Source organism: Manis javanica, chromosome 3 (assembly GCF_040802235.1).
Source record: "Manis javanica isolate MJ-LG chromosome 3, MJ_LKY, whole genome shotgun sequence".
NCBI lineage: Eukaryota > Metazoa > Chordata > Mammalia > Pholidota > Manidae > Manis > Manis javanica.
Genome location: NC_133158.1, coordinates 31,839,683 through 31,866,417, shown reverse-complemented (window position 1 = coordinate 31,866,417; position 26,735 = coordinate 31,839,683). Strand labels below are relative to the sequence as shown.

At 38.6% G+C, this 26,735-nt stretch overlaps 1 protein-coding gene across 5 annotated transcripts in view; it reads right to left on the bottom strand.

Annotated features, from left to right (window-relative positions):
- ATG7 (autophagy related 7) overlaps positions 1-26,735 on the bottom strand; it is a 235,235-nt gene that overhangs the window by 117,867 nt on the left and 90,633 nt on the right. For 4 of the 5 annotated variants that reach the window (XM_037000405.2, XM_037000408.2, XM_037000406.2 and 1 more), the window contains exon 18: positions 2,941-3,063. The exons of the other annotated variant lie outside the window; for it this stretch is intronic. In XM_037000405.2, coding sequence (XP_036856300.2) covers positions 2,941-3,063 — 123 coding nt within the window. The remainder of the gene's footprint in view (positions 1-2,940; positions 3,064-26,735) is intronic. 5 annotated transcript variants of the gene reach the window in all.

The following is a 26,735-nucleotide window of genomic DNA, read 5'->3' as shown; positions in this document are numbered from 1 at the left end:
ACACCTGAAACTAATATGTCAATTATTCCTCAATTTAAAAATGTTTAAAAATTAATTAACTGAAAAAAAAATAACAGGAATATTTGTTCCCTTCTGTGTGAAGCTTCCCCTGACATCCCTACTTGCCCAGACAGGAGCAACTGCTCTCTTAGCACTTAATATATAAATGACTCAAGCACTTCTGATGACATTAGAGCACGGTCTTTACATCTGTTTCTCACACTAGACTATGGGCTCATCTCATCGACCTCTGTGTTCAGTTACCAGCACAGCGACTTGCTATCAAATTTTTAAAAGACGTTCAGTAATTTTTTTAAAAAAGCTAAATTTATACAAATACATATTTTATTTTATAAACAATGTATAAAGTGATACTGTCACATGTAATTATCTGGTTGAAACTTTTGCAATTTCAATGCTGATGTATGAAAACAGCCCAACGAGAATTAATTGGGCATTTTTGCTTACATTGCTAAAATAACTTGGGACCTTTCTTTATGGGATGCAGAATTTTGTATTTTTATTACTGAGTATCTGTAAATGCATTGGAATCAATATGTAAATGAACATTAGCTTCACACAGAACTGCATATATTTTCTGATATAGTCGTTCACACATGTTTTTCACAGTAATGTAAAATAATAGAGGACAATGATTTTTGTTGTGAGGGCCTCTGGTGAGCATTATATTAAAACACAGTCTTATTTAGAGATACTTAAGAAAAATAATGATCCTTTTCTCAGATAAGGGTTGCAAATTCTAATACTTAGGAGGGCCATCAACTTAAGAGCACCACCTAGACAGAGAATGTCACCTAATGAATATACCTTTGGGCAAGAAACTAGCACCACTGTTTATCTCCAGGAAGATGGTAAGAGACAGATATAGAAGTAAGACTTCCTTTCCAGAGTATTTTTTATACCTTTAAATTTCATATCAAGTTCATTATTTACCTATAAAATTTGTATCTTGGCTCCAGCTAATCCTCACTATGAAGGAAGGCAGACCTGGAGCTGCCAGATTTGATTTTTCAACAAGGTAGAAATAGAAAAATGCATATTTTTATATTAAAATTCATAATTTTTAGATGTTGGCTTTATTCAGAATTTAACACAGGAAGGAAGGCCAAACAAAACACATCTGCAAGCCACATCTGGCTTGTAGGCCAACCAGGTTACCACCTCTAATCAAAAATATGATGTGGGGTTTATGATTCCAAAACCATAAATATAATTATCAGAGGAAAACTTCAAAAAGAAAACTCCGACTTGTGGATAAAACCACGCCCCCTCCTGCCCCACCATCTATTTAGTCACCATTCCTCTCTTACCCTTCATCTTCTCTCCCTGGGTCTTTGAAGAGGCTATTAACATTTGACTGACTAAAATACAAAACAAGCCAAGCTGAATCAAGGAATCTGCCCCATTATGGTGCCATCTGCTTAAGGCGTGAAATATGGGGTCAATTTCAAGCTGCAATTCTTCTAGCCAACTAAAGAGAAGTATGTGAATTATTTCTAGCTTGGTGGAAAAATTCCAGGAGCCAACTAGTCAAACTATTGCACAGTTGAGAAGACCCGTAAGTTGTTTTTCCCTTAGAATCAGGCAGTACAGTGCTATTCAGAAGACAAAATGGTGGCCACAACAACACAGTATTCTCAACCCTGTCTGGAAACACAGTTTGGGGAAAATGTCTCTTAAAGTCCTACAGAGATGCCATTCAGCTCCTGAAAGTGAGGCTAACAGACTCTATGTAGGTCTATCTATTGGTCATACATGGAAGACTGCCCACTGAGTGCCGAGGAGACACCAAAGCAAGTTAAAGAGGGACCACTTTCAGTTCGAAGTCTAGCACGAGAGAGGCACTATCTTGCCTCTCTGAGGTGCCTAAATATCTCACCTCAGTCTGCTGAAGCCTCAGAGGATTTGACTGGCATTTCCACATGACTTCCCTACACTCAGTGCTAGCTCCAACCTTCTAGACAGCAGCCAGTTCACCACTAGCTGATCCAAAATAGGCCTGACCATCTACTCATCCCCAGTGGTGAGGATGCACAACCCCCTGCAGGGGTGCAGGTGGGGAGGGGGTCAGTAAATAGGACTGTAAGACTAATGGCAACTTTGCAGGCATTCCACTCCTGCAGGGCATAGGCACTCAAGGTTTTGCTTAGGTAGCTTGTGGACACACTATGACAGATCACATTTTTTTCCTAAGAGCTTCTTTAGTCAAGTAACTGAGGGGACAAATGTTGATTTAAGTTCATTTAATCTCATTCATCCTTTCTGAGGGAACTGTCCATTTGGCCTAGTGACCTGAAAAGCTTCATACCATATATAGCATACCCTTTTCAAAGACTGGTGTGCATTCAAAACACAAAGTGAGAATGCACTTTGTAATTCCAGTCTTTAAAAAAAGACAAAATTGTAGTGACCCAAAAAATGAAGATCTGCAAGATATTCTAATTGACAAAGCATAGCTCTCTCAGGTTGTGACTGGGTAAGCCATTTCAGGGTGGGGCTCAGTGGCCTAAAAAGACAGATGAAAGTGTAAAATAAAAGCCAGGCATGTTCTCTCCAAAGAAACACGGCCAGAGTCCAGTGTCTTCCCTGACTTGCATTTTGATTGTGGGCATTAGGGCCAACTCCCCAGTGGTTAGAGCCCTGGTGTACTTCAGTAAGGACCAAGGGGATTGGAAATCGATAGCCTGTGCTTCACCAGCAACGGTGTGCACTAGGTACCTCCTGCACAGCAACCCACATATTAGCATCCAGCAATTGCAGAAGGCTCCTTCTTCTCTGATTAACCAGCACACTTATTGAGCAATGTTTGGTCTAAGGGAAAAAAATGATTAATTGCTTCTTTCTTTTTCTGTAAATCTGCATATCAAATAGATTTCAAATACATTCCTCCTCAGGATAGAAAGCCTGTTTTAGTCTTACCTCAGCAGCCTGGGTCTCTTGATGCAGCAGGGTAAGACCCGTCAAGTCTTCTAAGAAGGAATGTGAAGAATTAAACACCTTCGCTAGGAAATTAAATCCTTCTCCTTCATACTGATCAAGAACCTGAAAAACATTTATAGTGTTTAAAAGGGGGCTGCAAGTTTTAAAGCATATTAAAAGATTTTCACTTCTAACAAGTACCTGGCAAAAATGAAACTACAACTAGAATTAAATGGGGCAAAAACTGGGAGGGTTTAGTGCTTATCATTTTTTACTTCTTAGAAACAACAACAAGATCATCTTCCAATATCAGATGACAGTTTTTTCTCAAATAAAATTCAGATTTCATGCAGATTCACTAAAAATTCTAGAAGAGTTAGGGTTACTGGCCTTAAAGGTCACTTGTTTGGAAAAAAATAACAGGCAGGAGAAGAGCCAAGAAAAAATTTTAAAGGATAAAGAGAAAGGGAGGTACAAAAGGATGAGAAGTGTGTGACTGCCGGCTAGCCAAATGCACTTCAAAAAACAACAGTTTTAAAATGTAAAAATAAATTTTACCAGGCATGTCACAAATGAGGATATCCAAATGGCCAATAAATATATGATACGTTGCATCACATTACAAGTGATTAAGGAAATGAAAATGACAACCACAATGAAATACTACTTTATAATCAGCAAAATGGCTAAAATAAAAAAGACAGAAAATACTAAACACTAGCAAGAATGTGGAACAACAGGATTCTCATGGAAGTACAAAATTAGACACCCACTTTAGAGGTTTAACACTTACATGCCTGATGACCACGCAGTTTTACTCCTATATATACCCACTGAACAACAAAAAAAGTACGTATGTGCATTAGAAGACCCAAACGAAAGTGTCCCTAGCAACACTGTTCATGACAGCTGAAAGTAGAAACTACTCATGTTGATTAATAGAATTCATGAACTGTGATATACTCATCAATGGAATATTATCTATCAATAAAAACAAACTACATCTACATGCAACAATATAGGTAATTCTCACAAACATAATATTAAACAAAAGGGGAAGGCAGTATGTACTGTATAACTACATAAAGTTAAAAAAAAAAAAAGGAAAATGAATCTATGGTGTTAGATGTCAAAAGAGTGATTACCCATGGAGAGACAGTAACTGGAAGTGGGCACAAGGAAGGTTCTGGGGTGCTGATATTTCTTTATCTAGGTGCTGGTGTATTCTGTGAAAAACTATCCAGCACTTTTTGTATATATGTTGCCCTTTAATAAAAAGATGAAAAGAAAAAAAGCCGGTAGTCTTGACAGGAGAGCAATATGAAAACATATGAGTTCTTAGAAGCAAACAAAAAAATGATCATCATATTTAGGAATTCAGTGATCACAGGAACTGTGAATTGTAGAATGCAAGCAATGAACCAGAATGCCCCAGAAACTCTCTCAGAACTCAGAGGAAATAAAAACATGAATGTATCAAAAAGATAGCAGACATTGAAGATAAATCTGAGAAATCAACTGCACATGAACTAGAAAGGCTGGAGAAGCAATAACACAATAGAAAATGTTTTTAATTTTCTCTATTCAGAAATGAAAATGTATAAACCCTGCAATTCAGTAATTCCACTTTAAAGACTTTTTATGCAGATACAGTTGTGCATGGACACAAAAACAGATGTGTAAGGATGATCCCTGAAACACTGTTTGCAGCAACAAAAGATTAGAAGCAACCACTCTTTAATATGGGACTGATTAAATTACAGTGTGTTTATAATCAAGGGCATAATCTGGATCCATTAAAAGAATGAGGCAGCTCTATAGTATTGCTATAAAGTGATTTCGAAGACATAAAGGTGTATTAAGAAGCAATGTCCAGACAATGTGCCTGGTATTAATTTTTTAAAAATAAAGGTGGAGGAATCTTAATTTAGGTATTTTATTTTTTCTCCCCAGTGCTGAAGAAAGGTCTCAGAAAAGGAAGAACCCTGAAGTCCTGACGAAGAAGCTGGAGCAAGAAAAGAGGGGCAACCCTCCCTCTGCCGCGGCAGAAGAGTGGCTGCAGTGATAAGCTAGGGGAGCAGGGAAGCAGGGGTGAGGAGCTCTAGGGTCTGCACAGCAGGCAGCAAGGTCATCTGCTGCCAGAGAGGCTACGGGGTGGGCCATGGAGCTTGAGGAGGATGGCGTGATCTGGGACAGCTGAATGGTGAATGGGCAGAAGGAAGATCAGCAGCAGCATGGAAAGAGTGCGGAGCAATCTGAACAGGACAAAAAGCAGAACTTTTGTTAGAAAGGAGGTTCAGGACCCATCTGAGCTTGGGGAACTGGCAGGATAAAGGTAACAAAGCCAGAGGTCAAAGAAATTGAGGGGCTGGTAGGTATCGATGAAGGGACTGGCAAGGAAACATGTGCGGGTGGGCGCAGCAGGTACACTGGGGATCCGGGAGGGCTGGAGGAGCAGGGATGACCTTTACGCCCCGAGGCATATACAAGGTAAAGCTTTGACTGATCTGACACAGTAAATTAACTGACAATCCAGTATCTGGATAGAAAGGTACATAATACCAAATCCCTTAGTGATAATGTGATTCCTCATAAACCAGAATGTTACCTCAGGAAGAATGTGCATGGGCATTAAGTGATCCTTTCAGAAATGATAACCACTGTGTGTTTAATGGCCACTTATTTCTGAGTGAACCACAAGGCTCACTAAATAGCTACAGTAAGGTGAAACAAGAGGTAAGTTTGTAAAATGGACAAAAACTTAGAAAAAATAAGAATAATTTCCAAGATCATACTTTCTTGGACCTTAATTAAACTTTCAGATTTCAAGCCTATGTTTCCACAGAAAATTTTGTAGTGCTGCAACTCTAACAAGTGGAAAAACTAACAGCAAGGGCAGAATGAGTAAAGGCCTCCCCCATAATCAGGATGTACAGAAATGCTGAGACATTTTTAATAGCTCTGGCTTGAAAATTATGTGGAAAAACTTAATCCTCTAGGTGCATATTTAATCACACAAGGGTTTTCTAGTATTCCCTTTATGTGCTGGGAAGTTAATCTGTGTTACGAGTATAAGCAGCTTATAAAAGATTCAGGGATTTTTTTCCCCCTACAAACAGCTTGACCTTTTTAAAGGGGAAAATGTGTTTCAAATTATTAAAAAAAAAAAAAGATACTATACTATCACGATGAATTTGAGCACTACAACAACCTGCCAGTCTACATAAAAGATATCACATCTCTTAAGTGAATTATATGTGTGGTCGTGAGAACTGTACACATTACATTTTGGTAAGTTATATGTACTCTACAGGTACTGGGGAGGTTTGCTAAGAAGAGAAAGAATAATGACTTCTTTAATATAAAAATATGAATCCTTTCCTGATGGATGTTTTTTTGACTTAACTCTTTTGTAAGATCATGACATATGTGCAAACACCCGCTCTCCAGCTAGGCATTTAAGTCCCTCCAGAATGCTCCAGTTTTGAACAACTCTCTGGAGAATAAATATCTTTCATAGGGACTAAGATGTCCTGACATCACCATGCAACAATTTTCATTTCATGAGATGCAGAAGGAATACACAGTTTGCAACGTTTGTCTTTTATTCCTAAGCAAGGACACCAGGAACTTTGTACCCTACCTAAAAAAAAAAAGGCAGCTTATATATTTTCAAAGGGGGAAGGGAACATGCAGTGTCTGCAAATCTCTTAAAGTCTCTGTTATTTAGAAATTGTACTTACTTGATCTTGACTATTAAAAACAAACATGTGTCCTGATTTCTAAAAACTTAGGGAAAGTTTTGTCAACCCCGATTGGGTAATATAATAGTATGGCTGGAAGTCACCAGGACCCTTAATTCCTACTCTATGAGAATCTGGGGAAAAAAAGGGTCAAAACACTCCTCTCTGAGGTCTGGTCACCCAGTGGTCTGCAGAGGCTTTGCAAAGGCGAAGGCAAAAACCCTCTGTTCTCTAGTTCTGTTGCTGAGGGAACCATGCCAGGGTGGAGAAGCCCCATGTTAGATTATGAGCTGGAAGCACTGCTAATACAACCAGGAAACCCCTTGGTTAGTTTCTGTCTCTTGGTATTCCAGGATTTCTCTCATCATCATTATGAAAAAAAAAAAAAAAAAAAAAGAATCAAAGAAGAGTTAAAAAGCCCCAATTTCTGCAGCCCTTACAGCACTACTATCCTGCCCTCACTGCTCCCAGCTCCTTTTTTGTTCCCTCTTGATACTACCCTACCTAGAGTGACCTTCTATCTTCCCAATCAAATGAGATCTTTTACTTCCACGAAAGCTCAGCTCAAGTATCAACTCCTGCAGGAAGTCTTCCTTGACTGAGTCCACTCCCTGTGATCTTTTCTTCCCTTTTACATTCTGACCCTGTTCTCCACGCCACAATGAGTTGCCAAAGGAATTGAAGGACATGCTGTGCCTCACTGTCACTGGTGATCAGAAGTTGATGGCATTTTCAAATATCAACCAGATGTTCTATAACTTTGTTCCTTCTTCTATAAATGTCAGTAATATAAAGCAGATAATGGATGAGAAACCAGCATCATATGAAAACATGTAGCTATCGGCCCAACTAAATCTGTTGTTGTAAACTTACCTCTATTGGATATAGGAATAATTTACAAGGCCAAACTTTAAAAAAGGACAGATCTGTGTTAAAGGTATGTAATGTTAGAAACTATAGCATTAAGCAGGATAGTTACAGGCATGGCCAAAAATGTAGAACAGGTAAGTCTCCTGTTCTTTTCCTAAAGTCACTGTATAGTGTACGTTATTCTTAGGCATCCACATGCAAGATGGGCACAATGGTAATTGAGAGGATGTGGGTTATTTCAAATCCAAATATCAAATAGTTTAAATACTAAGATAATTGTGGAATAGAAGTCCTAACAACTTAATTTTTTAATCAGATTTGTTATGGTGCACCATACAATCATGTTGAAGAATCAGATATTACTATATATTGCTTTCTTAACCACCAAAATCAGAATTCTGCTGGAGTCAACTAGGCAGAGGGAAAGAAATGATAATTGGAAGTCAGCATGCAACTGGGAGTGATTTGGCAACACTGGGCAAAACACTTCACCTTTTTGAGCCTGTTTGCTCATCTCTAAAATGGGGCTGCAATTCCATGCCTGTCTCCCCACCTACTGAGGTGACTTCAATAATGGCAAATGGCTTACAATGAAATGTTATGCATTTTTACTTTAAAATACAATTATTTTGCCAAATACGGCTCAAAAAATACAGAAAATACATGACAAGAGAACACATAATCACATCAGTGACAACAGTGGCGGTCCAGTGATAACAAGGACCTATATAAATTCCCTTTCCCATGAGAGTAAAGAGAATACTGACAAAACCTGAGGGTGTTTTTTCAAGACCAATGGCTGAATCATGGTAAAAACAAAGAGCTTTGTGGCATTTTAACTTGCCACACTGCCTCATTCCCATCATCCCCTTACAGCTAGACTATGGCCTTGAAAACCAATAGTTAGCAGTGAAAACATGGCAGCAATTGGAGAGGGTAGATAGGGGTTTGGAGCTCCTTCAAAACTCCATTTTCATAAAATTGCCACCTGTTTGGTGGTCCTCAGGAAGACTCCACTTGCATGTTGTCTTTATTTGATCTGCCCCAGAACTTACCTGGTATGAAAGCCTTTTTCCCAGGGCTAGTTGTTGAAAAAGTATCAAGGGCAATTGCTTAACATTGTGGTCTCCTGAGGTGATGGGTGACAGTTGGAGCAACAATAAGCTAAACAAATAGCTAAAAAGGAAAATCTGGGGAATATCATAGGAGGCTTTGAAAAACTCCAATATATTCTTGGGAATCTAGAACACCATGCACAGGCACAGGGCTAGGCAGAGGTCCAAAGTCATGAACATACTCAGGAGATGTCTGAGGGAGCCCTAAGCTCTCACATCTAGCTGACCTCGAGGAACTGTGCAACCAGGAGATGAAGGTCAGGCAGAGTTACTAACTGCCTGGCTGGGCATCAAAAGCATTTCCCAAAACACAATAGAGACCCTCAGCAAAGACTGGAGGCCTTCCTGGTTCCAGGCATGTAAAGAAATCTACTCAATTGTCAGATCACTACTAAGCTAACTATTCAGAAACTTCATGGCCACACAGGACAAAGAATAGAAACTTAATGAAATTCATTGAATAGTTACTAAATTACAAACAACAACAGGAGCAAAGAACAACAACAAAAAACCACAGGAAAGGGGAAATCTGATTTTTAGAATAGCCACATTATGTAAAATGTCCAGTTCTCAACATAAAATTACTGGATATGCAAAGAAACAGGAAAATATGTCCCATAAACAGAAAAAAAACCAAAAACAATGGAAATTATCCCTGAGGAACTTATCAAAGACTTTAAAATGACTATCTTAAGTACACTCAAAAAACTAAGAAACCATGTCTAAATAAAAAGGCAAATATGAGAACAATGCTTCACCAAAATAGAGACTATCAATGGAAAGACAGAAACTATAAAAAAGAACCAAAGAGAAATTTATATATATATACATATATAAATATGTAACGTATAATTGAAAAATTCTCTAGAGAGACTCAACATCAGATCTGGGCACGTGAAGAAAAAAAATCGGTGACCTTGAAAATAGGTCAATTGAGATTATCCAGTCTGAGGAACAGAAATAAAAAAGAATGAAGAAAAATGAACTGAGTCTCAGAGACCCAGGGGACACCACCAAGCATACCAACATGCACATAATAGGAGTTTCAGAAGAGAGAAAGAAAAGGGCAGAAAAAAAATTTGAGGAAATAATGGCAGTAAAGTTCTCAAATTTGATGAAAAACATTAATCTCTACAAATCTAAGGAGCTCAATAAAGAACAATAAACTCAGAGATCTATATACCTAGACACATCATAATCAAACTGTCAAGAGACAAAGACAAAAGGAAAATCTTTCAAGAACAAAAAGAATTACCTATCTTGTAAAGGGGATCATTAAGCCAATTTCTCATCAGAAACTATAGGTGCCAAAATCAGTAGGATGAAATATTCAAAGTGCTGAAAGGAAAAGACTTCAACGAGGAATTCCATGTCCAGCAAAACTAACCTTCAAAAGTGAAGGAAAAATGAACACATTCCCAGATAAACAAAAACTCAGAGAATTCATCACTAGCAAACCTGCCTTGCAAGAAATACTAAAGAGAGTGCTTCAGGTTGAAATGAAAGGACACTAAACAGCAACTCAAATCCACATGATCTTGTATATAGAAAAGCCTAAGAAATCCACAGAAACACTCTTAGAACAAATAAATATAGCAAGGGTGTAGGAATCAGCCATATTTTAAAAATCAACTGTATTTCTATACGCTAGCAATGAATAATTCAAAGAAAAATTAAGAAAATAACTCCATTTACAATAGCATCAAAAAATACACAAAATACCTAGGAATAAATTTAACAAAGTATAATACATGCACACTAAAACTACCAAATTTCATTAAAAATAATAAAGAACAAAATAAATACAAAGATATCCCAAGTTCATGGATTGCAAGACTTAATATTGCTACAATGGCAATACTCCCCAAATTGATCTAATATTCAATGCAATCCCATCTGGCCTTGGCAGGAGGCAGATATTGACAGCTGATCCTAAAATTCATATGGAAATGTAAGGCACCTAGAATAGCCAAAATAATCTTGAAGAGAACAAAGTTGGAGATCTCACACTTCATGATTTCAAAACTTACTAGAAAGATACAGTAACCAATGCTAGATGGTACTAGCATAAGGATATACATACAGGTCAGTGAATTGAGATCCCAAAATAAACCCTTACATTTTTTACATGAGTGACAAGATAATTTAATGGGAGAAAGAATAGTCTTTTCAATAGTACTGGAACATTTGAATATGTCTGTGCAGAAGAAAGAAGTTAAACCCTTATCCACCAACCATATTAAAAAACCAGATCTAAAGGTAAGAGCTAAAACAACTACACTCTCAGAAGAAATCACAGTAAATCTTTACTATTTTGAGTTGGTCAACAGTTTCTTAGATGTGACAATTATAAGCAACTAAAGAAAAATAAATAAATCAGGATGTCATGAAAGTTAAAAAGTATTGTGTTTTAAAGGACACATCAAGAAAACAAAAGACAAGTCACAGAATAGGAGAAAATATTTGCAAATTATGTATCTAATAAAGGTATGGTATTCACAATTCATTAAGAACTCTTACAATTTATCTACAAAAAGACAATTTTAAAATAAGCAGAGGAACTGATAGACATTTCTCCAGAAAAAGATGTATAAATGGCCAAGAAGTACATGAAAAGATGTTCAACATCACTGGTAATCAGGAAAATGCAAACTAAAACCACAGTAAGATACACTTCACACCTAGTAGGATGGCTATTATAAAATAGAGACAGTAATAATTATTGATGAAAAATGAGGAATTGAAACCCTCCCACACTACTGATGGAAATGTTAAATGGTGCAGCTGTTGTAGAAAACACTTTGGCGTTTTCACAAAATGTGAAACATAGTTACTCTAAGACCCAATAATTACACTCATAGATACATACCCGGGAGAACTGAGAACATACATTCATGCAAAAATTTATTTACAAATGTTTATAGCAGCATTATTCATAACAGTCAAAGAACGGATACAACCCAAATATCCAACAACTGATGAATGGATAAAAATGTTGTATATCTGTAAAATGGAATATTATTCAGCCATAAAAAGAAATGCAGTGCTGACATACGGTACAGTATAGAAGAACACTGAGAGCATTATGCCAAGGGAAAGCAGCCATTCATAAAAGACCAGATGTACAATTCCACTTATATGAAGCGTCCACAGTAGGAAAATCCCTAAAGACCAAAAGTAGATTAGTGTTTGCCAGGGTCTGGGGAAAGGCTGGGAATGGGAAGTGACTACTAATGGGTACAGGGTGTGCTTTGGGACTGACGAAAATATTCTGGAATTCATGTGATGGTTGCACAAACTTGTGACTAAACTAAAAAACCAATACAAACTTTAAAATAGTGAATTTTATGGTACACGAATTACATCTTGACATCTGTTCTTTTAAATTTAAAGTATCATTGATATACAATCCTACCTTCCTTTCAAATACACCCAACACAGTGGTTCAACATTTACCCATATTATCAAGTCCTCACCCCCTCCAGTGCAGTCACTGTCCATCTATGCAGTAAGATGTTACAGAATCATTAACTGTAGTTTCCGTGCTGTACTACCATCCCCATGACCAACCTATATTGTGATTGTGAATTACTGTGCTCCTAATCCCCCACCCCCTCTGCCCACCCGACCCACCTTAACCCTTCCCCCTTGGTAACCACTAGTCCCTTCTTGGTGTCTATGAGTATACTGCTATTTTCATCGTGACATATTTTTTAAAAGACATACAATGAGTTGTTAGAGAGTGGATCCAATGTAGGCTGCCTGTAAAGCAGTCTGAGTAATTAAAAACACTACAGCAGTGGACAGAGGGTGGGTGGACCAACGGAAGCATGCACTTAACCACATCGCCAATAGTTGCTGTGGAATACTTCTTTAACAGTGCATCATTTCCAATTAGAGCTGCTTGGAGCTGAGTAAGTACCAGGTCTCGTTTATCATCACAAAAGATCAACAATACATCTGAAGATCTTTGGAAAGATAAAGAACTGTATATGGTGGAGAGAAGAAAAAGGAAGTTCTCTTAGGGAGATTTCACAACCAAGTTTTGGGGAGTGGAAGAGGACCAAAGACCTAGGGTAGATTTTTTGTAGAAAAGTGCATATGCCAAAACACAAAACAAAACTAACAACAAAAAACAACCTTGTAATAAAACACCTAGGGATAAATCTAACCAAGGAACTGAAAGACTTATACTCTGAAAACTACAAGACATGCATGAGAGAAATTAAAGAAGAGACCAATAAATGGAAACACATCCATGCTCATGGATAGGAAGAATTAATATTGTCAAAATGGCCATCCTGCCTAAAGCAATCTACAGATTTAATGCAATCCCTATCAAAATACCAACAACATTCTTCAAAGAACTAAAGCAAATAGTTCTAAAGTTCATATGGAACCACAAAAGACCCTGAATAACCAAAGCAATCCTGAGAAGGAAGAATAAAGCTGGGGGGATTACACTCCCTGACTTCAAGCTCTACTACAAAGCCCCAGTAATGAAGACAATTTGGTACTGGCACAAGAACAGACCCATAGACCAATGGAACACAATAGAGAGCCAAGATATAAACCCAAGCATATATGGTCAATTAATATATGATAAAGGATCCATGGATATATACAATGGGGAAATGACAGTCTCTTCAACAGCTGCTGTTGGCCAAACTGGACAGCTACACGCAAGAGAATGAAACTGGATTATTGTCTAACCCCATACACAAAAGTAAACTCAAAATGGATCAAAGACCTGAATGTAAGTCATGAAACCATAAAACTCTTAAAGAAAACATAGGCAAAAATCTCTTGAATATAAACACGAGCAACTTTTACCTGAACGCATCTCCTCAGGAAAGGGAAACAAAACCAAAAATGAACAAACGGGACTACATCATGTTAAAAAGCTTCTGTATAGCAAAGGACACCATCAGCAGAACAAAAAGGCATCGTACAGTATGGGAGAATATTTTGTAAATGACATATCTGACAAGGGGTTAACATCCAAAATATATAAAGAACTCACACGCCTCAACAAACAAAAAGCAAATAACCCTATTAAAAAATGGGCAGAGGATATGAACAGACACTTCTCCAACGAAGAAATTCAGATGGCCAACAGGCACATGAAAAGATGTTCCACATCCCTAATCATCAGAGAAATGCAAATTAAAACCACAATGAGATATCACCTCACACCAGTTAGGATGACTAACATAGAAAAGACTAGAAACAACAAATACTGGTGAGGATGTGGAGAAAGGGGAACCCTCCTACACTGCTGGTGGGAATGTAAATTAGTTCAACCATTGTGGAAAGCAGTATGGAGGTTCCTCAAAAAACTCAAAATAGAAATACCATATGATCCAGAAATTCCACTCCTAGTAATTTACCCTAAGAATCCAGGAGCCCAGTTTCAAAAAGACAATGCACCCCTATGTTTATTGCAGCACTATTTACAATAGCCAAGAAATGGAAGCAACCTAAGTGTCCATCAGTGGATGAATGGATAAAGAAGATGTGGTACATATACACAATGGACTATTATTCAGCCATAAGAAGAAAACAAATCCTCAAGTTTGCAACAACATGGATGGAGCTAGAGGGTATTATGCTCAGTGAAATAAGCCAGGCGGAGAAAGACAAGTACCAAATTATTTCACTCATCTATGGAGTATAAGAACAAAGCAAAAACTGAAAGAATAAAACAGCAGCAGACTCACAGAACCTAAGAATAGTGGTTACCAAAGGGACACACATAATGTAGGTGGGTGGCAAGGGGAAGGAAGTATAGCACAAAGAACACAAGCAGTGACTCTATAGCATCTTACTATGCTGATAGACAGTGACTGTAATGGGGTATGTGGTGGGGACCTGATACTGGGGGGAATCTCATAACCACAACGTTGCTCATGTGATTATATATTAATGATACCAAAATAAAACAAATTAAAAACCTATAAAAATTTTATTAATAGAGGAAAAAAACAAAAAACCAAGCTCATCTGCCACGGGAGACTTTATCTAATTAAAAACTCACTTTAATGCTATCATAAAAGCAAAGTAAGATTTTCTCAAATAATTTGAGTTTACAAAATTGAACTAGTGAGAAAACACTGAGCTGGTTAATGAGCAGGACAGTATAATGATCAAATAGTTACAAATGGATACTCTTGCCAATTGATCTTTTTAGACTTAAGACTACAAAGGTCATAAATCTGAGAACCTATTTTAAATACTGATAGAAATCAACAAGGAGGCAAATTAGACAAATGTAAATAAGAAGGTGCTTCAAGAATAGTTACAGCTCAAACCACTCAATACATACATTCAACTATTTATTGAGAGGCAGCCTGCCTTGGGTTACAGGCTTCTTTGGGAAATCCAATGTGTTTCTGTGTAAGGAGTACCATCTTTTTAATTTTTTTCCTATTTTTAAAAGTGTGGAAAAATACACATAAAATTTACTATCTTAATCATTTTTAAGTGTACTGTTCAGTGGCATTAAGCACATTCACACTGTTGTACAACTATCACCACCATCCATCTCCAGAATTCTCTTCATCCTGCAAAACTGAAATTCTGTACACATTAAATACTAACTCCTCATATCCTACAGCCCTTGGCATCCACCATTCTACTTTTTGTTTCTATTAGCCTGACTATATTCCTTACTCAAATGGGGTCACACAGTATCTGTCTTTTTGTGATTGGCTTATTTCACTTGGCATAATGTTCTCAAGGTTCATCCATGTTATACCATGGGTCCTTACTTTTCAAGGCTGAATAATATTCCATTGTATGTATAGATTACATTTTGTTTATTCAGTCATCTGTTAACAAGACACTTGGGTTGCTTCCATGTTTTAGCAAATGCAGATAATGCTATGGGCAGGGTTACAGGGGGTGCCATCTTTTATAAAGAAGATCACCAAATACCCAGTGCAATGCACAAGGTAAGCAGAACTAATTTTGTATGTGTGATATTCATTCTTTGGTGTCAGTTTTGCCTCTACATTAATGTCTTACTGGTTTGTTTTTATTTTCTTTGTCATTTCATTAGCATTCTCATTAATTTCTAAAACCAAGTCAGGAGAAAGGAACCAGAATACTTTACCTGCTTAAGTGTTAATTAATAACAACTTGTAAAAGAAAGATTCCCTCCCATCTCCTCAATTAAATGCAACTAACTTACAGGAAAAAAATTCTAAGAAATATTTAAGTGTAAGTTTACATTAGGTGTGGTCTATAAGGACCCCCTTTCATCTTTCATTATCTAAACAGGGAATCAGGCAAGAATCCCCTGGAGAGCTTGTTAAAACACAGAGAGCTGTCCCCCATCCCCAAAAGGTTTCTGATTAACTAGGTCTAGGGTAGGGTCTAAGAATTTGCATTTCTAGCAAGTTCCCAGATGACACTGATGCTGTGGGTCTTAACAGTGCACTTTGAAAACGCCTGCTCTATCTAACCAGGAACACATTCTCTGGAGATTTAACCCATGGAGAAGAACGTGTGTTCCATTTAAATTAACTTTAAAAACTCATCTTTAGCTGTTCCTTCTGAAAAGAAATTATGTTGTGAGATACTACTATCTATTTAGCAGTTTCAGTCAATCCCTTAATAAATTCTCTATGGTAGAAAGTTTTTAGTTCCCTGGCAAAGAGAGAAAGCCAACTCTCATTAAGAAAATTATTACCCCAAGTGACTTTTGTAATGTGTGAATTTTGGTTCAGCGAGTTTCTTTTAGTTTTGGAACTGAGAATTACACAAGCACATATTTGGCAGGCAAGCTCCACTGAGGAAAATTAGGCACTTGATTATATTAAATTATATACACTATTCTCCATCTCCATCTGCACGGCCCTTGAGGTCGCTGCCATAACTAACAGCCCTTGGCTGGAAATAATCCAGACACAGGTTTGGTTTGATTCATGGAATATTTGGGGCTGGGGGTGGGGAGGTCATGCTTGAATCACACTTAAAAATAATCTGCTTTCACATTAAAATTCAGATTCTACCTTCTCTTAAAAGAAATTAAAAGATCTAGCAACATTATTCCTAAATTTCTGCAAGTCAGTAATTAGAGTTGGCTGCCCTTCAGCGAGAACGCGAGCTCTAGCTGGCCAGAGTCCCCATTCATCTCTTCTTTTCAACCTGGTTTCTCTCCACTCAAATACACTCATGCCCGGAGGCTTTGGTATTTGGTTGCCCAGCATAAGGCGGAACAGATTTGACTGCCCAGCATTAAGATGGAAAAGAGTCTCAATTTTAAAAAGTACATATATGCTGGCTTAAATTAACTATGGTGGAGGCAAGTTTCTGGATTCCATCTCTTATGGCCTATGGTTGTGGAGCTGTGTGATCTGCCAGTAGACCATCTCTACTCTGGAAATTGTGTTAGAAACCTTCAGGCTAGGATGAGCATTCTCTGAAAAGCAGCGTGTCAGGTTGAGACACTTCCTGAATGGCAAAAACAACAGTATGAATGATGGATGTGCCTGCAAAAACCTGCAAGCACAATGCCTACTATTTAACATTTTTTACCATGAAATAACAAAGATAAAGTGTAATATATAGCTTAAAATACTGTAGAGTGAATGTCTGTTTAAATACCAGTCAAGAATATCAGCGTATCAGAAGTCCCTACAAAGCCTCTTGCCAATCACAACACTCTATTTGTCTCTCTGAAGTAAACGCTGACTTTACTGGACTAGTATTTGTATTTGACTTGTATTGACTTTTTACTCTTATTTATAACTTTTCCACATAAGTCTGCTTCCCTAACAATATGACATAGTTCTACCTGTTTCTGAATGCTGAACTTATAAATTTATTCTTTGGTATCTGACTTTCAAAAGCTCAATACTATGTTTATAAGATAAATGTTAACTGTGTCTTCTTTTTCTCCTGATCAGCCTCACCAGACGCATATTGATTTTACAGGTCCTTCCAAATTCTTGGTTTTACTGATCTTTTTTCTGTTTAGTAGTTTCTGCCTTTTACTTGTTTGTATTTATTGTGTTTCTTCTGATTTCTTGAGATAAACATTTGCTCACTAACTTTGGGCTTTTCCTTTAAGGCTAAACATTTTTCTATTAAATACTACTTTATCTATAACCTACAAATATTTTTATTTTTTTTATCATTCATTTAAAATACTTTATTTCTCTTATATCTTCTTTAACCATGGGCTTTTTAGGGGTATATACCTCAATTCCCAAACATATAGGGATGATTTTCTAGTTATTTATTATTGATTTTTAGCATACTTCATTGGTATCAGAAAGCACATACTGTGTAATTTCAGTCTTTGAAATTGGTCGTGAATAATCCAGGCTGCAGTAAATTCTTGTAAAATATATGTGCGCTTGAAAAGAACTTGGTGCAGTGTGTAGCTGTGTTCACTAGAATATGTTTATTAATCATGTTGATCAAATTTTCAATAGCCCTTATTGACTTTTTTGGTATCCATCTGTGAGATAATATAAAGTGTATATATATGACACCTTCATTGGCAACAGCACGGCCATCCAGGAGCTGTTCAGGCGCATCTCGGAGCAGTTCACGGCCATGTTCTGGTGCAAGGCCTTCCTGCACTGGTACACAGGCGAGGGCACGGATGAGATGGAGTTCACTGAGGCTGAGAGCAACATGAACGACCTGGTGTCTGAGTACCAGCAGTACCAGGACGCCATGGCTGATGAACAAGGGGAGTTCGAGGAAGAGGAGGGCGAGGAAGAGGCCTAAGAACTTTGCAAATAAATCACGTATCCTTAGTGAACTTTCGTTGTCCTCCACCAAGCATGGTCTTTCTATTTGTATACTATGGTGCTCAGTTTTGCCTCTGTCAGAAATTCACACTGTTGATGTAATAATGTGGAACACCTCTAACAATTACAGTATTGTCTAATATATCTATAGTAAGAAAAAAGCATGTGTCCAAAAAAAAAACAAAAAACAAGATTTCAATGCTTTTACTTGATACTGATGGGCATTAGCTAAATGGAATCATCTTAACCCAAGAAAGCCTTAAAGTTTCTGAGCCATTCAGATAATATGAACTGAGCTGCATCCAATGCCAGAATTGGTTTTCTTTATTACCCATAACCCTATATTGGTCTCTGCCCCCGGTTCCTGGCACAGTGCTCCTAAAATCTTTGTAATTCCCCAAGTGATAAGAACACTAAGACCATCTCTGGTTCTAACATTTGGTCCCTGACCCCAGTTCCTGACACAGGGCTTCTGAAAACCTTCTAATTTCCAGGGTGACAGGAGTGTCTTTTGTTCTAGTGAGGCAACTCTGGGTGGCTCCTCAATGAGAATTGGTTACCAGGAAGATCTAGACATGATTAAAAACTTCCAATTTTCAGTACAGGCTCCCATTTTCTTGAGAAGGGAAAAGGGCAGAAAATGGAATTAATCAATCATACTTATGTGACTAAGCATCCATATGAATCCCAAAAGCACAGGGTTCAGAGAGCTTCCAGGCTGCTGAACATATGGAGATTTGGGGAAAGTGGTGCACCTGGAGAGGGCATGGAAGCTCTGTGCCCTTTCTCCATACCTTGCCTTATGAATCTCTTCCATCTTGCTGTTTCTGAGTTATATCCTTTTATAATAAACTGGTGACATACTAAATAAAATACTTCCTGAGTTCTGTGAGCTGCTCTAGCAAATTAATTAAACCAAGGAAGGTAAAGCTCACAGGAACCTCTGCTTTACAGCCATCTGATTAAAAACACAGGTAAAAACTGGGCTTACAACTGGCATTACCTTCTCTTTTATATTTTCCATCTTTTTGTCCCTGTGCTTCACTTTAATAGTTTCTTCTAACCCATTTTTCAGGTCACTAATTTGCTCTTCAACTGTGTCTAACTGCCTATGGCATCATCTTAACCCAAGAAAGCCTTAAAGTTTCTGAGCCATTCAGATAATATGAACTGAGCTGCATCCAATGCCAGAATTGGTTTTCTTTATTACCTTTACCCCTATATCTCTTCAGGGGACCCCAACTCAAAGTGGGGAATGGCTTACCAGATTTCCCAGTCTTGATAGGACCCAGACTATAATTTTTAACCTAGAAAGAACACGAAAGAAGAGCTCAGACTCTCTACTTCCTTCTCTTGATCAGCAAATGCCAATAAGACAAAAGGAACTCCAGTGCTAGGCTCAGTCCTCTATGTTGACATTCTCTCCCAAATCTCAACTCAATAATCATCACAATTTATTAGTTCTTTGATGTTTAAGATGATTGAAAAAAATAATTTATCTGGTTTCTTTAGGTGACTTCAGTAAGAGAGCTGGTTTGAATTATGTGAGTTACACTAGTTCAGGTACTAACCTCCCAGTATTCTGTTATATGTTATATCCTTGGTACATGGCCTTACTTTGCCAACACCCTCCCCAAGGCGATAAAGTTCTATGGTATTCTCTGAAGAACTGTGAAAGTTCTTCCTGGTAGCAACTTATCCTTACAGTGCAGAGGAACTATAAAGGGCCAGGGTTCAAGTCACAGTTCCTGTGATTTATTCACTCCCTGACTTGGAACAGATTTGTCTGCACAATTGGGTAGGAGAGATAATATTTCACACAGATCAGCAGATCAGATGAAGGAATGCAGAACTTGAAAAAGCCTACAGAACAGACAAAAATCATCATTCTCTTCCCCTCAGGTGAACCATTTATCCATGGCTCTAATTCATCATGACAGGCCTGTGGTCCACTGACACTTCAGGTCACTGATCAATGGCTGGCAACTTTATGGAAGACACAATATTTCAATTTCAAACAAAGGGATACTTATTATAATATTATATATAGTTTATTTTTAAATACTTCAGCATATATAATGTGCAGACATACAATGTGTACTATATACTCTCTACATCCTAGGGGGAACTAGTTAGTATTCGAGATACTCTAACAAGGAATACAAACTCCAAGTGTGGGTTGGTTCACATTTGAAAGGCTAATTAGAAGGTCAACTTCTCAAGTCAGAGTGTATCAACTACAGCTATCTAAATCTACACTAGAGGGTTCCCTAATGAGCACAAAGGAAGAGAGAAATAATTTTTCTGATGAAAGTAATAGTGCTCAAGATATATATAGTTGGATATACTGTACAGAGATTTCCAATCATATTCGTGCATGTGGGCTGTAAGAATCCAGCAGACCAGGCAGTCTAACATTCCTTGCATTGGCACTCTGGGCCTCAGGTTGTGGTCCGGGGTCTGGACCCTTAACAGAGGATTCCATCATCTGACCCAGCTGAAGCATTAGATATCTCCTGAAAGGACAGTATGTCCGCATCTGTCTCTACTGAACTTTTGATGTGATATACACATGGAAAGGATGAGGGCTGGGCCTTTTCTCAGTCTGTAAGAATAGGCTGCATGACTAACTTTTGTGCCTGCTTGCTGATAAGTGCTCATGTGTGTCAAAATTTGGTCTAAGTCTTGACGTTATTGTGACAAACCACATGGTACCATGGTAACCCATAATCACTGGAGGCTACCAATTTCTGCTAGAAAGATGCAGACTACTGGCAGGAGTGAAACGGGCTCAGTTCACTTTGCAGCAATTGTGGTATGTTGAATTTCCCAAATGAAGCCTTTTGGGACATAACCTCAAAGCTGGAATATCATGCTGATCAAGCTGATGTGTAAACTTGCCATTCTGGACCCTGCAGGAGAAAGGCTGCTTCTCTTTAGTGGGAAAACCACAGGAAGCTACACAGACAGCCTTGGGGTGTGGATTTTGCTGTGCCTGGGAGCCTGCCAGAAATAGTATCATTCTTTCTTGGCCCCTAGAATGCAATGATACCGAACCTCCTGGACTCTGAATTCTACTCAAAATGATGTCATTTCAACCATAGCTGTATTCAAAGGAATAGAGGGGAGGCAACTATCCTCCTTCCTCAAGTAAATGCAAAACATAAGCATTTGCATGTTCAAAATATAACTGTCTTGGATTCTTAACAGCTGCATGTCCTTACCCACCAAATGTTTTAAAAAATACTTAAGTTGAAATTGACCAAAATTAGAAACATGAACTTGGTTTGTCATAAACAAATTCTTGAGGAGAAACTTCAAAATTCTCATTTCCTATGCTGCCCCCGTGCTGGCGGGCACCTGGGAGCTGCTGTAGCCCACACAATTTTCCTGGTTATACAGTCTACAAACATGACTCTAAGAAGCACATTCTTCTGGGTGTCAGGATTTATTTTTAAAAGGACAAGTCCCCCGAGGACAGTTAACTATCTAGCTCACCAGAGAGCCTAACCAATCACCCTTCAGAACTGCTAGAAATTCAAAGTGGAATCCTTTCTGCCCACTAAAGAGTATACTGGAATTCTGTGAGTGTGAATTCGTCCTGCCACATCATCGTCTGAGAGAAGTTTAATGTGGTAAGTGAACCGACAGTTGGAAATCCTGGCCTTACCTGTAACTTCTCTGAGCCTAAGGATCACTCTACCTGACTGACTGGGAATCCTGCTCACCAGCCACTTCACAGGAAGCTTGAAAGGGACACTGGGAAAACATCCATAAAATGACGCCTAAGTTAAAGAGAAATGCTACAGCACTTGAAAACGTTAACCCTAGGCAGCTGGTCCTCCCTGCTTGTGGGCACTGGCTTCCAACCCATGTACAGACACAGCAAGAAAAAAGCAGTATGGTGGAGGCCTGAGAAAGGCTTCTGAGAAGCAGAGTGGGACAGAGACAAGAAAGCTGTGCTGATGGGCAGCAGGCCGGGTGCCGTCACAAGAGCTGCCATCCTGGAACTCTATGTTCCCGCCCCTAAGAGCACAGAGGAACTCAGAATCCAGAGGGAACGCAGCTGAGAGTCTTTCCCAAGGTTTACGTCAGCTCGTCACGCCCTCCCCTCATGCACACTCCTGGGAACATTAAATCTCAGGTTCATTGAGGCTCATAATGAAACACCTAGATTAACAGTGTACTTGAAAAGAAAAGTGAGAAAGAAAGAAAAATACAGACTCTAAGGACCTGCACTATAATATTTGCTCATCTCTGGAGCCTCCTGTGCCTCTTCACAACAATTGCTCATCCTTTCTTGTCTGCTCACCCTTTTTTGTCAACTCATACAAATGGAAAGACTTTATGGCTGCAAATTACAAAGCAAGCACATTTATGAAAGGCAATGGGGATGGCACCTGCTCCCTGCTCATACACAGGAGCAATCGAAAACATTTACAGGGTACCGATTACATGACCCTCGGCACATAAACTCTCATGAATCGTCATGGCCACTGAAAAGGGACTTTAACTATTTTCCATCTGTGGAAACTCAAGCTTAGAAAATCTGAGTTACCTGTCACAGGTCAGGTAGTAGGTGGCCTTGTCTCTAAAGCCATGGCTCATTTCTACGGCAGGAACTGTACCAAAATGTCCTGTTATCCCTCAGGCAGCTCGTAGTCTAAAGGTTCCTGTACTTTTGAGTTCCCTTGAACTGCGCTCTCACATATTCAGACCCACAAGCTGTGTTGCAGCTCTTTTTAAAACTTTGAGTTGTTTTCTTACAAACTGCTCATTCCCTTTATTCACAACACACAGCTTCAAGTTGCTTTTGGCCATTTCCAAAAATACCAAATCCAGTCTCAAAGCTCAAGAACTCAGCACTGCTGAAGCCACTAAGAAGAAAATATTGTGAGATTGTGAACTTCCCAAGAACTTGTCCACTGTTCTGAGCCAGCACAGCAGACCTGGGACGTGCGCACTGCCTCCTCCCTGGGGAGCACCATGGAAGGGACCCTTTCCTGGGAGTTGCAACCCTTTTGCAGAGTGTAGTAGGGTAATGTTGGCCTCATTTCTCAGGGATTAAGTGCCCATCGGGATATCCTCAATAACAGGAAGCAGTGAGCGATTAGGCAAAGAATGGTAGATGTTGTGAAATAAAACTCTTCCTCTTCCAGTATAGCCAAGTGACGTGGATGTGTTTCTGTTTTCTTACTTATGTATGTTATTCATCTAGTAAGTAATTTTGTACCCCACCTGTTTTTAAAAATCTGTTTGCATTGCAATTGAAGTCAAGTCCATCAGGTCAAGTTTAACTAACAGAAAGTCTAGATACGGACAGAGCACGAACGGTTTTTAATCAGCTTTCTTCTTTAAGAAAGAGCAAGGCTGAGCTCATGTTCCCTGCTTGGGATATGTGAGAGGTGTTAATGCAACTACCAATAATTGCTGAATGCTGTAATCCCCAGTTTTGTTACGTCTCCCTTCAGGGTCCCTCGTGAAAGAGGTGACATAAAAGGAAAAAGAAATGGGAAGTACAGCTGAGAACTGGGAGAAACCCAAATTTTCTCTCACTTTTACAAATAGCATGAAAATACCCTTATGTGTGAGTGTCTATCCCAAGTTGGAGTGCCAGTAAAGGTCTTAAAAACATCCAAAGGTTCCAGTGAATTCAGAGGCAACAACAAAGACACTCAAACTGTCTAGAATTATGAGGACAGGCCTTGTGTCTATTCACGGCTCCCTTTGAAGCAGCCTTCGTGGGAGACTGGGCAGTTATCCCAGTGATGCTGCCATTCCTCGGGACGTTGCTGGATACACACTTATTTAGTGTTACGACGGTTCCCCTAATATGCAAAACTTGCTATGTCTGTTCTCCCACTGACTGTTCACACTTGGCACATGTGCAGCCATTTCAGGACCACAGAGCAGATATTTTCCAATTTTAATCTGATGGCTACGAATTGAAGATGTCTAATTTTGGTGTGTGCTTTAACCAGCTGTTAGAAAAGTGAAACATGGAGTTTTTTCTTGCTGCTTAAGAAAAACATTAACAAACTTTTATGATGAAAGAATCACTTAAAACTAGGGAAGGCCAGACACTAGACTTGATCACTATCATCACATAAAATGTTACATAAACAAGTTATAAGGACAATAACATCAGGAAGAGGATGTCCTCAAACAGCTCTTCCACATCTTCCATGGCAAGAAAGGCTACAGTGGTAAGTATTTTTAGAAATACCTGGACAGGATACTGGAAGGCTCTTTAGAGAAAATAAAATGGAAACAAATCCTGCAGGAGAGCAAGCAAAACACTTCAAACAACTCACTGCCAGAATGTGTCATTTCATAAAATTTTAAATCATCTTTCATGAATCCCCAAGGCTCCTTGTCTTACTAACTCTGGAAATGATCTTCCATACAGTAACAAATCACTGAAAGTACCAGCTACAGCAAATGAGATGGTAAAAGATGGTGAGAAGCTAAGTTGAACAAATATTCAGGACACGGGAACCTAACATTCAGTAATGGCTCCCATTTATGCCTTAATGATAAATCACCTCCACACTAGGAGGCAAAGGGCACTTTGCTACTGCGTCTTCGCTGCCTCCCAGACTGACTTTCTAGAGGACACAGACCACCTTCCTTTTTTCCCCCACTCCTGTTGTAATGTTCATTCATTAATCTACCAAATCATTCATTAACTTTTCTCACCATTCAAAACATATTTAAGTAGTTTCTACCATTCACTAGGAGCTACTTACTCCTTCCAAGCTATGAATATGGTCTTAGTAAAGATGTCTAAATAACTTGATATGTTTGAATAATATAATCATGTAATGTAACTCTATCTTGTCCAGAAGGATATCATCAGAAACATCAGAGGCTGTCTTATCATCTTTGTATCATCCAAGAATTTATCATGAAACAGGAACGTCAGTGCTTTTTGAACTGCTATGACAATAGTCATTAAAATAAACTCACATAAATACATATTTCAGTGTTTCTAGAATTCAAACGGTTATATATACTGTATACAACCTGTGTATGCATAAGCATGTACATCCATAAAAGGTTTCCCAATTCAAGCTGATGGCTCCCTTATTTAAAAAACCCAGCAGTTACTACACCATGTTCCTCCCTTCCTTCCTTGCAAACATATTAAGGTTGGAGGGAGAAGGGAAGAAGATGAATGTATTAGTTGACCCTTAAATAACACAGGTTTGTACTGTGCAAGTCCATTTATGAATGGTTTTTTTTTCAATAAATTATATTAGAAAAAATTTTGGAGATTTGAAGCAATTTGGAAAAAAATTTTTTGTCTAGCTTACTTTACTGTAAAAATACAGTATATAATACATATAACATACAAAATATATGTTAATCGACTGTTTATATTATCTACGAGGCTTCCAGTCAACAGTTGGCTATTAGTAGTTAGGTTCTGGGGGAGTCATAAGTTATACATGGATTTTTGACAGCACAGTGGGGTCAGTGTCCCTAACTCCTGTGTTATTCAGAAGGAACATGAAGAAATGATAGTTGGAGCCCTTTGCCCATGAGCAGTCAAACCAAAGCACCACTAAAGTAGGGAGAACTCACAACTGAGTAGGGTCAATGTCTTCCCAGTTATATGAAGTTGGGCCTAAAGAAATAACACACCTGATGAAGAGATTCTATAATCTCAGAGTCACAAAATAAAACCCAGTAGTAGCTCAGCTCCTACATCTCCCTTTGCTACAGTTGAGGAAAAGGAGTCCCCAAAGAGAGACAGTGACTTTCCAAAGCCACACACAGAGGTCATGGTGGGGCGGGGGGCTGGTTGCAATGCTCATCCTGCAGAGCTTGGGAATGGTATCAAAGGACAACTCAGAGCCAGGACGCTTCACTAGGATGCACAGGCATGTTTCAGAGACTGTGTGAAGCCTCTGAAATTGTCTGTAAAATTGTGTGTAGCTTTGTACTTTTTAGGGGAGCAGGGTCTACTGTTTTCATCAGTCTGAATAAGGCTCAAGACTCTCAAAATTTAAGTCTTACTATATCAAGGGATGAGCTTTGGGGGGGAAAGGCAAAAAGTGAATGAAATTAATTTCAAACTAAAACAAACCCAGATTTTTGCTAACCTGAAGACTAAGCTTGGGCCAGGCAGCCAGTGGAGGCATGCAAGAACAGAGTCCTAAAACTTCTGGTCTGGATGGTAAGAGGGATCCTATAAGGGTAAACTGTGCTTAGGCAGGTAGGTATGTCTTTGTGACCACAGGTGACAGGGAAAAACAGAAGCAGCACAAGCTTTAGCTACCGATCAGGCAGTATCA